General features: G+C 27.9%; 1 protein-coding gene across 1 annotated transcript; it reads left to right on the forward strand.

Moving 5' to 3' along the window:
• Positions 1-3205: 3205 nt before the first annotated feature.
• On the forward strand, positions 3206-10029 carry LOC119686097 (transcription factor castor). The gene is made up of 4 exons (XM_038100562.1): positions 3206-4171; positions 7955-8711; positions 8785-9146; positions 9395-10029. The coding sequence occupies exons 1-4, from the start codon at positions 3206-3208 to the stop codon at positions 9833-9835; spliced, it is 2526 nt and encodes an 841-aa protein (XP_037956490.1). The 3' UTR covers positions 9836-10029.
• The last annotated feature ends 4892 nt before the right edge of the window (positions 10030-14921 follow it).

The raw sequence follows: 14921 nt of genomic DNA on the forward strand, positions 1-14921 counted from the left end.
GACGACCGTATTTATAAGTAGCATTTCAGGTCATAAGCAATAATATTGAATGTGTAGAATAAAAGCTGCAACTACCTTAAATTTGCATAAATTTTATTTACAAATTGCACCCTGCGTACATCCTTTATTGTTGGCACGCTCTCCTTTTTCCAATTCCGAGCCTCGTAACTCGATCGCCTCGTTCGACAGGTCATTTGCATAACACTGGCTAACAGATTTCCTCAATCGACACAGTTGATTTGTTAAAGTCGACTTTGCTAAATTTATGATAATGCATTGCGCAGGATTTTATGGATCAGGTCGCACTGCAAAGTTCAGTCAAAAGTAATTTATGCAAATTTTTCCGATCAACCCTAAAAGGCAATCGGAAATGACACGTCATTTCCTGTTCTTTTTGACGATTTATTGTGATGCGTAGGGTTGATATTTTATTAGAGAAATTTTGAAATCTTTTAAGTTAAGTTTGGTGTATTGTCAGAGTTAAATATGCTAATTTTTTATATTTTTGCAATGTGAATGATTTTATTTGTATGAATTTTGCAATTTTGTATTTAAAAATATGCACCACTTTCTGTTTTGCTTGTTATGCAGATTTTGTTTTTAAAATTTTCTTGACATATTTTGTTTAAATTTTAAGAATTTAAGAAATTAAAATTTTTGCATTAATTAAAATGAACGCTTTTTTTTGCAGCTGCCATGAAGATTACAAAATTAAAATCTGCTGCTTTCTTAAATAGCTCTTTAAATCAGAGCTGTCCAAAGCGGCCTGCGGCTAATATTTGTGCTGCCGGCCTCATGTTTTTAATCTACCACAATTACTCAAATTTTCTTTTGGTGCACTGGTAAAACTAAATTATTTTATTTTTATGTTATACCAAATAAATGAAGATAAATTTATAAATTAATAAAACTAAATTTAACATTTATAACCGAATTTTTATTTAACATTTATAACCGAATTTTTATTTTTATCGAAAACAACTATGAACGTATGTATTTGTTTCTGCGGTCCTCCAATCTGTACAGTATTGATCCGCGATTTCATCTGGTCTGGACAGCCCTGCTTTAAATAATAAGTGACAACATAATTCAATATTATTTATCCTTTTGACAAAATTAGAAATTTAGAGAATAATAATCTGTATATTATAAAAAAAGTATTATGTGAAGTCGTACATTTTTGATGTCATTATGATAGAGCAGGTTTCCCAGTTATCGTATATTTACTTTTCGTTCACTTCTATTCTATTTATGTATACAAATAGATATCGTATTTAAAGAAGAATTGTTATAAATTTTTTTTTGCTTTACTAATAAATATTTAAAATTTTTTCATTTAACATTTCTCCAAATTCAACTAGGGGCTCTGCCCACTGCGAGCTTCCATCGCCAACCCCTGTAATATTTATACGTACTCCTTCATATTCAGCAATATGTATGTGCTTTTAGCATTCTCTGGAAGAGACATAAATTTTTTTTAAAAATTGATTCCTATGGCAAATAGTGATTATAAGTCACAAAGATGAAGGTTAATGCAGCTATGTACTATTACAGCTCATGATTGACTTATGTTATCCTAATTGCAGTTTATCTAACTTGTTCTTTTAAGAACTGCAGTTTTACACCGCTTCAAGTGAATTAGGGATCTTAAAAAAATGAAGGGAAGGGAAGGGGATGGTAATAGATAGATGTTTTCGCATACTGTCATAGTTGTCTTTTTTTTGTTGCTAACTTATTCTTTTAAGAACTTTTTAGAACAGTTCTTTTTCATAATGCTCCTCAATGTCGAGTTGCCTCACGCTAATTAGTTGTCTTAGAGAAAAGGAGGGAGGTGTGGCGTTTTGAGTACTTTCAGTACAGCGCACTTAACTTGCTCTGTTGAGAAGTAACGATCTATTTTACTAGAGATTAATTTTCCTTTCTAGAAAGATAAACTTATATCGTGAAGAAATATTTAAACATTTTTTTCATTTAACATATTATTATTAGAAACAGCTGACTCAGCATAGTATGTTAGTTTTTATAAACCGAAGTAATCGTATGAAAATATCTCAATCTATGAAAAATATATTCTATTGTTAAACCCTTTTTCTATTTAAAGTGGTTTTATTTTAGTTGCATTTTTTATATATTACAAAACATATATTTCATACAAATATACACAAATACTTAACGTAATTATATAATACAATATATAACATATGATGAGACAAAATACAAATTCCTTTACATAACATAACAGTTCATAGGCCATTAGAAGGGGAAATTGTTTTGTTGTCGTTGGTCATATGTTTCCTTTTTTACCTAAAATTGGCGAATTTTGACAAAATATTTACATTTATTAAATTTTATTGGTGGAAATACATTGAGAACTCAACGAAAAAACTGTGATAAAGGAAATTTTTCCTGATATTCCAGTTTTATGCAATAGAACGACGAAGAGTTGTTTTTAAAAAATTGTTAAAAAGTGAGCCGAAGGGATGATTCTACTGTTAAAAAATTGTGCTGATTCAACCACTACTGCTTATAGGATCACAGCATAAGGGAAAGAGTAACAGTTATGTAAAAAATTATGTAAGCTAAAATGCGAAGCCGATCCCTTTAACGTCGCACCAATTTTTTAAGAGAGTTTGGCCGAGATTCTTCACTAAAAATTGAAGAGAGCGAATTGCCTAATTTTTGGTAATATTTATTTTTTAGGGAGAGGGTTGAGGATTACATTTGTTTTTTAATTCATTCATCTTAAAAGAAAGCAGCAGACTTTTCCTTTTTATTATTTTTCTATAATAGCAGACGACAACGGAAGAGTTGAATCAGTTTGCGCTTAGAAGCCGAGCTTGACTGTTAAAAAATTGATCGCGCAGAAATTACTAAATTTAAGAACAAAATCAAGAAACGAAATTTTCTTAAAGAAAATTTAAACACAAAAAAATTATATGAAGAAATATATTTAAGCGAATTTGTGAAAACAAAAAAATTATTTAAAAATTTATAAATGAATTTTCTGGTTTGGTGCCTTGTTGTTTAATTTATTTTAATTTGAAAATATTCCTTGAATTATAAAAATAATTGTGTGTGTTGTATAAGTACCCAAAAAAAAAAAAAATAAAAAAAATATTGAAATATATATTTTAAAAATATTAAATAAACAAAAAGTGTTGTATTATTCGATTTTGAGTTTGTTTATAAAATAAAAAATTACAAAATGTCTACACAAATGGAAATGTTAATGCAATTATATATGATGAACTTATTGCAACAACAACAGCAACAAACTCAAATTCAACAACAGCAGCAACAACACTTCTCAAAGGATATTATCAGCAGTACCACAACAGCATCCACAATAACCGCAACAGCACCAAATAAGGAAGAGCAACCAAACACAAGAACGCTTAAACGCAATAATTCGCAAAACACCAACTGTAGTAGTAGCAGTAGTTGTAGTCCCAATAGTAATTTTAGCCCCACTTCATCCGCTTTATTAGTCCCAAGTATCCAACAGTTGCTGTTTAACAATTTACCGCCAATGGCAACGCAAATGACGCAGCAGCAGACACCACTACCAACAAGTACGCCGTCAACAAATTTATTGCTAACACCAACAATAACGCCAAATTCCATGTTGTTGACGACGGCATTGTCTGCTAACCAGCAACAAGCGTCCCAAACACTGTCACTGGCAGCAAATTGCTTAAGCAGCAACAGCATAAGTAATAATTTTGCTCAAACCAATATCCCCTTGAATAGTTCACAAATTTTAGCAAAGAATTTTATTCAATCCTCCACAGTGACATCGACACCAACGGAGAAAAGTTCCTATACGCAGGAAATTTCAACGGTAGGTGAAAGCGTTAAAACCGCAGGCGATGTTGTGGATGATGAGGTCACGCAGAGCGGCACAGATGAACAAATTTTAGCTGAACAGTATGCTTGCGAAACAAAAGACCGGTTGACAGCTACCAAATCTGATGACGATGATGATGACGGTGATGGTGATGGTGATGATGATGAAGACGATGATGAGGATGAAAAACCTTTGTCAAGTTTACTCAGTTCATCTGGTAATGCCAGTACAAATGCAAGTAGTGAAAATTCTGCAAAATTGTTGTTGAGTTCAGGTGTGCACCCACTGGAGAGTACGAGTGATTCACTGGACTCTACATGCTTGGTAAGTTTTTTACTATAATAATCGTATGTATTATATTTTATATAAATTTACTAATGAGAAAACGCGATGTGTATGCATAAAGTCCTATAGAATCAAACTTGTTAAATAAATTTTTAATCAATATATTTAATTGATCTTAATACAATATTTGTAAACATGTTTTTATTTTTTTAAATATTCATAAAATATATATAGCGGGTATTGTTTCCTTTATTTTACCTCAGATAAATATTTCATGCTTGTAAATTTATTTTTGTCAAATATATTGTTCTTATCTCCAGTTAAAATCCTACAAATTAATCATTTAATATTCAAATGATTTTATAAATATTATGTTATTATGGTTTAAAATGTTATTTGATTTTTTTCAAAGTAATTGATAAAGAATTGTTACCAATTTTTCTTGTCCTTATTTTACGTCATATAATTACTTTATGTTCACATTATTTATTCCTGTTAAATTATGCTTACCTCCAGTCAAAATCCTACTAATAATCTAATTTTATAAATAATTTTATAGATATTACATTAGTATTGTTTATAAGTATATCAAAATTAGAGTATTGATTTATAGTTGGTTCAAATAGTACTCGAATTAATGTATATGTAACTAATAGGTGATGATTCTGGACATATTATTTTAACTCTTTTAAAAAAATTCCATTATGAGCTATATATGCAATGCATAAAATCTTTTTTATAAGTGAAGATATTGATATGAATCTCAACGCTTTTATAGGCTAGCAGTGATCACTCGTATCATCTCAGTAAATCGTAAAGTCACATTTGGCCTAAGAGATGCTATCTGATATGAGTTTATTGATTATAAAAATTTCACATAGAAGATAATGTTGTTTCCTCAGATTTAATAACCAACCAATTTGTAGCTTGTGGTAAATAAAGCAATGAGAGCTATTAACAAAACTATCAATGTTAACAGAAGTACTACTACTATTACTAAAATAATAAAAACTATTAGGAACTTATATAAAGTATATATCGTTTAAATAACAAAGTCAACTGCATTGATTATTTATATAAACTTTACATTGATTAAAGTTATATGAACAATTTAAAACTAGGTAGAAAGTAATAATTGGTCCAATGGTAAAATATATTTACACTTTTTACTAGATTTAAATCACCAACATTTTCAAGTCTTTTAGTTTTATTCTCCAGGCGGGAAGTATATACATATGAGCTAATAAAGAGGTGTATTGTTTAGAAGTTTAAAATCCTCCTCTTTGTCAATCTTTCTCTCTCTCTCTCTTTATTGCTCTCTCTGTTTCCCTTTTAAAAAGTTAAACATTAATTAAAAGTTAAATAAAAAGTTAAGGTATTTAGGTATTAACTTTAATCATTTAATATAAATTTTTTAATAGACTTTAAATGAAATAAAGAACGATTAATTTGTTTGAAGAAAAACCATGTTTTTACGAGAGTTTGTTCAATTGACAATTGAATAATGTAGAAACTTATGTAGACACTTATGTGTGTATCCAATAGAAAGAAATGCAGTTTATTTTGGATAAATAGATAATTTCGGGTCACTTTTTGATTTAATTTATTTAACAAAAAAAATTAAACAGTGATAGATTGTTAGATACATAAAAATTAATATAATTATTATTAATCAGATAACATTTATGGTATCTTTATAGAAAGACTTAGCTTAAATTTTACCAGATGGTTTAAAATGTTGATAAGGGGATAGATATGGAAAAAGTTAATTTAAAATATATAATTTCTTATAAAAATTGCTGGTAATTATACATCTGTTTTTAAGTATACAGCACATAATATAATTTTTATTCTTTAAAGGAAAAAGAGATATACATCGAAATTTTTTTAAATAAATTTTGATTTTGTACTCTTTGCAATAGATCTATATACTTCATTCAGAAAATCTTAATTGGAAAAATACGTTTCAATAATAATTTAAAAAAATTTAATGTTTATTAATATTTTTAGTTAATTGATAGTAACATATTATTTTATATAATATTCAGTGTATATTCATAAGAATCTTGAACTGAAATTTTGTATCTTATATTGTTTATCATAAGTTCAAGTAACAAAAAATAATCATCTATGTGATAAATATATATACATCAATATTTTTTTAATTGTATTGAATTTTTTGTCATTATTTCGTCACAGTGAAGTGCAGTTTGCATACAAAATGATCAGTACATCAGGAAATCAATAGAAGAGTAGCATTATATGGCTATGTGCAACATATAAGTATCCAATGTGCTTTACATTTGAAAAAAATTTTTTAATACAATAAAATAAAATAAAATATTCAATCTTAAATTTAGTTCCATTTTTGGTCAAAATAATTTTTAAAAATTTTTTAAAAAAACAAATATAATAATTAATATTTGAGATTACATGTAACATTCGCTCCCATGCACTTACTTTTATTTCGACACATGAATGTTTCTATCTCAGTTTTGAGTTTTAAATAAGTATATATTCTATATAAATCTAAATGAAAGCAATGGATACTGATTTGAATATAGATTTAAAATTGTTAAATGATAACAACGTAAATTTTCTCTCTGATACAAGATTGACTCAGCTATCAGTTAAAGATTCTATTAAATTTGAACTATTGTTAGACATCGCCACCTTATTTTGGATGTTATGAACATCGTTAGCAATGTACTTGGTAAAATAAAAACCAGGTTTTGTTTTAGGATTAATTTTAAAATTAATGAATATTGGACTTGCAATAGTTTTAAAAACTGTCTTTTAGACTTTGGTTATCCTCTTAACCAAATGTATTATATTCAGGAAGATTAACCTAACCTAATCTAACTAAATTTATAGGTAGGAAAATTTTTATTTTATTTCATTGTTCGATTGATTTTGGTAAACCACCCAAACTTTCTCCATTTAAAGATTGGACTTACAAATACTATCTGCGTCGCATCTCTGGAAAATATTTTGTTTATAAAGATTTTTTATTTTCTAACTTAATAAAAAAGTTAAGGAATAATTTTTTAAAAATCATTCAAAGTATTCAATATAAATTAAATTTTTTCAACGTTTTGTTTACTAATACATAAGTATATTACATAATCCGTAAAATGATATATACAGAAAACAAACTAAGCTCGTCATTAGCAAGCATGCAGCTGTGCACAACAAAGTATCTTTCTATTAAAAAACGGAAAGATATTTTTGAGTAAATAAAAATTTTATTGCTAAAAATTTGGTCGGTCAGCTTTTAAAAATTCTGCAGAAAGTGTATTTTTCCTGCGCTTACTTTGTATCTTGTGAATACACTTTCAATACTAGACGTGCTGTTGTGCTGTAGGACTTAAATCAGTTCATGCTTGATTCGTGTTTTGTTTATAAAATAAAACTGAATAATTTTTTGCTTTAACGAGAAAAATCAAAACAATTTCAATGACATTGTCATATTAATGTTCTCCACTCAAAGAAAAATAATTAAAATTGAAGTTTTTTCTCGAAAGCGTGGGTTGTCATAAAATACAATAGTAATGTTTAGCTTATAAAGGGCAGCTAATTGAATGTTTATTATTTATAAACTAAAAATTAGGTTTGCATACTTCATCAAGAATGTTTGATTTCAGTATATTCTTGAACTTATATCACAGTAGTTGATATTTTTTAATATTATTGACAAAAGAAATACAATTTTTGAATTAAGAAAAGATGTTTTTCAACTTTCCTGTAAGATTAATTCATTAGCTATATTTTATATATAATTTCTTATATAATTATTGTTATTTGTATAAATTCTTTTTTCAGCCCGACACTCCTACAAAACGTTTTGCAGATTCTTCAAACTCGTTGCAGAAATCTTTTACAATTTACAGACAAACTACAGTTGAAAATGAAGACTCAAATGTGACGCCAATAGGTCTTGCGAATGCGATATTAACTCCACCCTCAAGTGAGCAGTTAACCGCGAATACGTTCGAGTCCTCACAGTCAACGTTTGCTACTAGCGGTATTGCCAGTCTTAGCGCTATTACCACTTTAGATGCTTTCCTACAAAATGAGGAGAATCTTAAAAATTTAAAGAAAGTATCGTCGTACTTGGAATGTGGTAACATACAGTGCCAGCAGGAAAATTTGAGAGAACACTTTCACTGCCATGAAGAACCTTGTGAGAGCAAAACTCTTAGTAAGAAAGATGATATTATTCGTCATTTAAAATGGCACAAGAAACGCAAAGAAAGTTTATTGCTGGGATTTGCACGTTTCTCCACATCAGATAATTGTTCATTAGCATATGGCGCCGGTTGCGTTTATAACTATAAACAAACACATTATCATTGTGTATTTGATGATTGCACAAAGGTCTATGTTAGCACCAGTGATGTGCAGATGCATGCGAATTTCCATCGCAAAAATTCAGAAATTGTCCAAGAAGGTTTTCGCAGATTTCGTGCACACGAAAATTGCAGAATTGAAGATTGCCCATTTTTCGGTAAGAAAATATCGCATTATCACTGCTGTCGTGAGGGTTGCAACCACACTTTTAAAAATAAAGCTGATATGGGTAAGTAGTTGACAGAATCCTTTATGCTTGTAATTAAAGATTATTAATATAATTATTTTGACCGATTTTATAGAAAAACATAAAACTTACCATTTGAAAGACTCACAGTTAATACAAGATGGTTTTAAGAAAATTCTTAAAACCGAAAGTTGTCCTTTTAAAGGTTGTAAGTTTTCTTCAGTCTGCAATCATATACACTGCGTTCGCGAAAACTGCTCATATGTGCTGCAAAACAGCAATCAAATAATTAGTCATAAACGCAAACATGAACGTTTGGATGGTGAACAAGCCTATCAGAACTTCAAAAAGAATAAGGATATCAGTGAAGAAGAACCAGCTAAGCCATTGTTATGCACAAATGTGTCCACTCCACTGTCCTCACTTTCTGCTGAGCAATTCCTTGCACGTAAACGTGGACGTCCACCAAAGAAAATTGTAAGTGAAAATCAAATCATTTTAGTTTTATTGAATTTAATGTTTGTTTAAAAACTGCGATTATAAAATATATAAAAAATAAGAAAGAAAAAAAGTAATTTGATATGGGCATAAATTTTTGTTTAGATTTGTTTTTGAATATGTTTTAAGAAACGTAATTTACTTTATTATCATTTATTTATTATTTAATATCATACTTTATTATTAACATATCGTTTATAAATTTTCGTTTTGATATTTTCTTTCAGCAATTACCAAAAACTGATACAAAAGACGTCAAACGTGTTAAAACGGAATCCGATCAACAAATTCCTGATCAACCGTTTTCTTCTTCAACATTAACGAACCCACTTTCAGCAAATTTATTTGCACCGTTTTTACCAAATTTTAATCCCGCCTTAGCAGCCGCTGCAGCCCAAAGTCTTCAATCGCAGGATCTCAGCGCTCCCAACTTTCAGTTAACGCATTTAATGGCACTCTTCCAGCTCCAAAATCCATTATTCTATCAAAATCTCTATCCTGCTGGTATGGCTGCAGCTAACCTTGCTAATATGGCAAGTATGTTGGGTGCCAACTCTGGAATATTACCCCAGAGTGCTTCTATTTTTGGAAATGTGAATGCTTTTAATGCGAGCGGCGTTAATGGCATTAAAACAGAATTGAATGATAAACAACAGTTCAAGGAATAAAGAGGTAGGAAAAGTCAGATAGGAAAGTAAAATGAGATATTTGAGTTTTTGGTGCTAGGTTTTAAAACAATATTAAATATATTAAATATAGTGTAGATATTTTTAAATTCCTTAAAGGGTTTTAGTGTTCCTAAAATTTAGTGCAAAATAGCTTTCTCTAATAGTTCTTTGTATAGGTCAAAATAAAATATATTGAGGTGCTTTATAAAGGTTTAATAGTTTAAAATATTTAGAAAAAAAGTTTCTATTGCTATTATTTTGAATAAATGATTTTAAATTCAAAATAATGCTAGAAAAACTTTTTAAAAGTTTATATGATTAATTTATTATAATTATTATTTTCAAACAAGGAAAATGTTTATTTTTCAATATTTTTTTATTAAAATTAAATTCTACATTTAATAAAAAATTAAAGAAAATAGAAATTAAACTTAGAAACGAAAAGGACATTTATGTAGCTTCCGATATATTAAACTAGTTTAAATATATTTTTAAAAAAATGAGAGTAAAACTGTGATTATATTCAAAAAATGTAAAATAAAAATATACGAAAAATATTAATTATAATAAATTATAATTAGAAAAAATTACTGAGTGAGAGTTTTAACTAATACGCCTTAGATTACAATTATTGTAAAATATTATTAATTTACGATTTTGTATATAGTTAAGTAAATAATTGCAAACAAAAATAAATTGTGATAAATTATTAAATCAGTTATAACTAATTTTAAATAAAATATAAATTATGAAAAAGAACTACAGTAATATTAATTCATGAATAATAAATATTTTATTTATATTACTTTTAAATAATTTGTTTTGTGTATATAAAATATAGATGATTAGAAATAATAAACTTTGATTTAAATAAAAATTCAATTAATTGAAAAGAAAAATATATGTATTTTTGTAAAATTTTTTATATCATAAAAAATAATTTCTTTTATTTCTTGTAAAGGTTAACATATAAATTAAATAAAAAAAAAACAAGAAACTGTTTGTTACAAAAAAAAAATAACTTATGCGCGAAAGTCATTTTAATCGAGATGTAGGGTGTCAAATAAATTTCTACCCGACAAAATTATTAATCGTGAAAGCCTCAATATGTCAAAAGCGCCATATCCAATGAGCTTATTATGCGATAATTTTTTAAAAAAACTCACAATTTGTCTCGAAATCTTTGTACTAGCGCCTTACTACTGTTTGTACATTTATTGTGAAATACCATTAAATCCGAATTGAATTTAAACACCACTGAAAGTTTAATTACGACTTTTCAATAATAACGAACAAAAGTGAAAAAGCCTGACGGTATGTGATGTCCAGGCGCTTGTCACTGTACCTCGTACGTTCGTTCTACTGAAGGACATCAGGCATATAGCTTCCAATGGAAACAAATTCAAAGCAGTGGAAAATTTAAAACCGCTTGTTATGTATACCAATATTGTGTATTTAGTTCCATTGTGAACTTCCAAATAAACCAAAGTTATCAAATGTCATATTTTGCTAAATAAGTAAACCCATTAAGAATCGTTTAATTTCCTTTCATATAGCTTATAGTAAACTACTGCAGTCTGTATAATGCGGTCCAGATTAACTTTGTAATTTTTTAACAATTCTTGTGAATAGTTATGAAGAGTAACCAACGGTTGTCAAGGTGCAACCACACACGTCCTTTTCTCTACATTTTTCAACTATAACAAGTAAAACAAGGTCCAGACAACAATAGTAAAACACTATACGTACAAGGACAAAAACAACAGATTTAAAGAAAGGGGTGGACTTATGTCAGAATTTTCCTATTTGGATTTTTAATTTAGGGTCAACTTTATGCACTTTCAATACAGCACAAAATTATTTTAAACTCTTTCTTGTTGCTTTTAAAGTAGCAGATGTTTCAACAACGGTCAGTAAAAATAACAAGGTCGGATGTACACTATATATATATATATATATATATATATATATATATATATATTATTATATTATATGCAAAATTATACATTTACAAGTGTATATAATTTTAGTTTACAAAACAAAAATATTGTAAAATGCAATGTATCAACAAACTGAACCTGTCTATTAAAGAGTCTCCTATGGTGTAGTAGAATTCTTAATAAATCATAATTACGTTAACAAGAACAGACTTCCGGAATGAATGAAGTTTCTGCAAAAATCATTACAAAAGATTAAAAAAATTTTTATAATTTAAATAAAAATTTGTATTAATTAACTTTGAATTTACCTTATGGTTCACAAAGTACTCTTTGCAAATATTCTTTTTAATCCACAATGAACTTCACACTTTACTTCACTGAAAATAAAGGAACACAGGCACACGACAAAATAAAACTTGCTTTTTGTTGTCCTTTCACAACTCACTGACCACCACTCATTCGAACATACATACATTCGAACATAGTTTTAAATCAACTAAATATATTTTATTTGAAATACAATAAAATAAAGGGTGATTTTATTAAGCATGCCAATTTTGGGAAGACAGCCAGTTTATTTTGAAGGATTTGACACTGGCGTGTGGTCAAACGAAATTATGCATAAGGACTTGTGATCACTTCATCACTTCAGTTATCGTATTGTGCAGCATCATTATTATTATAAGACATATGTAATATAAAAAATTTTTTTTATAGATATTAATTATACTAGATAAATAATAACGCAATAAATCGTAGTTTGGAATGGAAAACAAAATTTGAGAAAGTAAAATATTGTTCTTTTCACGTCGTAAAACTTTTTAGAAATCGTAAACTTTACCCAAAGCATGTCAAAGATTTATTACATTCCAATGCTTAGCTTTTAACAAAACAATAGAAAATAAACAATTTCGGGTGTTGCTTACACATGTGGAATGGAAACTAATACCATGCAAATCCAGTAATAACCTCAAAAGTACTGTGCTCAGTTGAAATAGTTTTAAAAGTACTATGACAATTGTGTTCCGTTCAAATCTAAGATATCTATAATGCTAATTACTCTTCGATGGTTACTCTAGGAAACTAAGATTATATAGTTGAATTCAGAAAGAATGTCGATCCATTAAAATATCAAAAAACAGTACAGAGTAGGCGAAAGAATCGATGCATCATCGATACTTTGGAAGCTACCATCGATACAACTATATTGTCATAGGAAAACCATCATTGTTTTATTGATACCTAGCAATACTTCAAAGTATCATTGTGATGCTTTTTTGAAGTAAAGAAATTGTGGGAAATCAATATAATTGTGTTTTGAAATCAATAATTTTGTAGGGGAATCGTTATCGCCGTTATAAAATAAAGGTTATTTTCCACTCTTTGCAGCCTTGGGCACTATTTTCACTTATCCAATTGAACTAAAATTATAAACAGATTATTTTTTTTTTAGTAAAATGACCCGAACTGGATAGAGCCGTCAACTGGATTTTCAAAAAAAAAAATTGCCTATATATCTTAATGGCACCCTAATATATATATTTTATTCATTTATTTTATTTATATTGATTTTAAAATGATAGTGAAATTAATATAATGTTTTATAAAATATCATGATATTAGATCATGATTAATATATGGTACGAAGAATTAGGCCTGGAAAATCTTTTTACGCATTGCATGCCGCTCAAATATTCCTAGAGCTGTATTAGAACAGCTGTTTTGAATACCGCAAAGAGAAACCTATTAAAATATAATAAGTCACATCTTTCTATTTAAACGCAGCTCTTTTGTGATGTTTAGCTTTAATAATGCTTATTTTAAATAAGGTTGAAAAAGGTTTGGAAACCTTTTTGGTTTAGATGGATTGAAAACTGTTAAGAAATGGTTGATCAATTAACATTTCAGAGAGTAAAGAATACTCAAATTGGAAAATTATAAGATCGAAGAAATCGGAAGAAGACGAAGTATCCAAATTTGCAAAACTGAACATTCATTAATTAAATGAATTGTTCCACAAATTAGCAGTTTATAATTAAATTCAGGATTTGCGTTTCGACTTATTGATTATTATCAATAAGTCGAAATTTAAAGAGAAATTATATTAAAATTTTGTCATTGCAATCGTTTTACTCTTTAATACAAAATAATTACAAAATAGTTCTCTTAAAACTTGTCAGGGAAATTAAAGGACGATTTTAACATTGAAAACGTTTTGCATATACTTCTCATTTAAGTACTCATCCATCGTAGACTCTACAGAACTTTTGAAAAAATTAACCCATGATTTTTCCATTTTATATTATAAAATAATGGGAAAAAGCAGGAAAAATGTATTTTGTTCAATTTTTTTTATTGTTTTCAGAGAGATATTTATTTAAAATATCTAAATATTTTAGAAAATTTCCCGATTTCCATAAAAATATTTTGAGAAGTAGGAGAAAATGTAGAGATTTATTATTTAATGGAATGCAATAGTAAAGGAATTTTAACTAATGCAATTTATATATGTCATTGCTAATAAATTTATTTTTATAAATTTTTTATTATAATAGATTTTTATATATAAACTAGTGGAAAAGGAATATATAAACCTTAATACCTAATAAAAAAATTTACTTGCTTTTATATGAGACAGTTATTAAAGTAAGTTTTTGTTTGAAAAAGTTCATTTAAAGAAATTTTTTAATGCCTAAAATATCAGTGTTAATGGGAATGAAATATTGCACAGCTGCAAAATTTAAAAATATTATTTAAAAAGAAGACATAAATAATACTTTTTATTTGTAAACTGTCACACCGGGCTATGTACCATTCCACTAACTCGTGCAATCCCACCCATTTCAACTGGACAATTATATTAGTAGACTTAAATTCGCGTATGCAAAAATTATGAATATTTGAAGAAAAAATACCCTTAAAATTAAAATATTTATAATTATAAAATATTACACCGAAAAATAAAAACTGATAAAAATGACACGAGTTTTCAACTGAAAATAATTCTTAACCCTACGGGGACAAAATGTGAAATTGTTATCAGAAATAATGATGAACCCTTCGCGAAAACTGCGGTCATCGCATCTGGTTGCAATGAGGGTTGATATAAGAAATCTGCATAAATTATTTCTATCTCGATTTTTGCA

Source organism: Teleopsis dalmanni, chromosome 2 (genome assembly GCF_002237135.1).
Source record: "Teleopsis dalmanni isolate 2A chromosome 2, ASM223713v2, whole genome shotgun sequence".
Taxonomy (NCBI): Eukaryota; Metazoa; Arthropoda; class Insecta; order Diptera; family Diopsidae; genus Teleopsis; species Teleopsis dalmanni.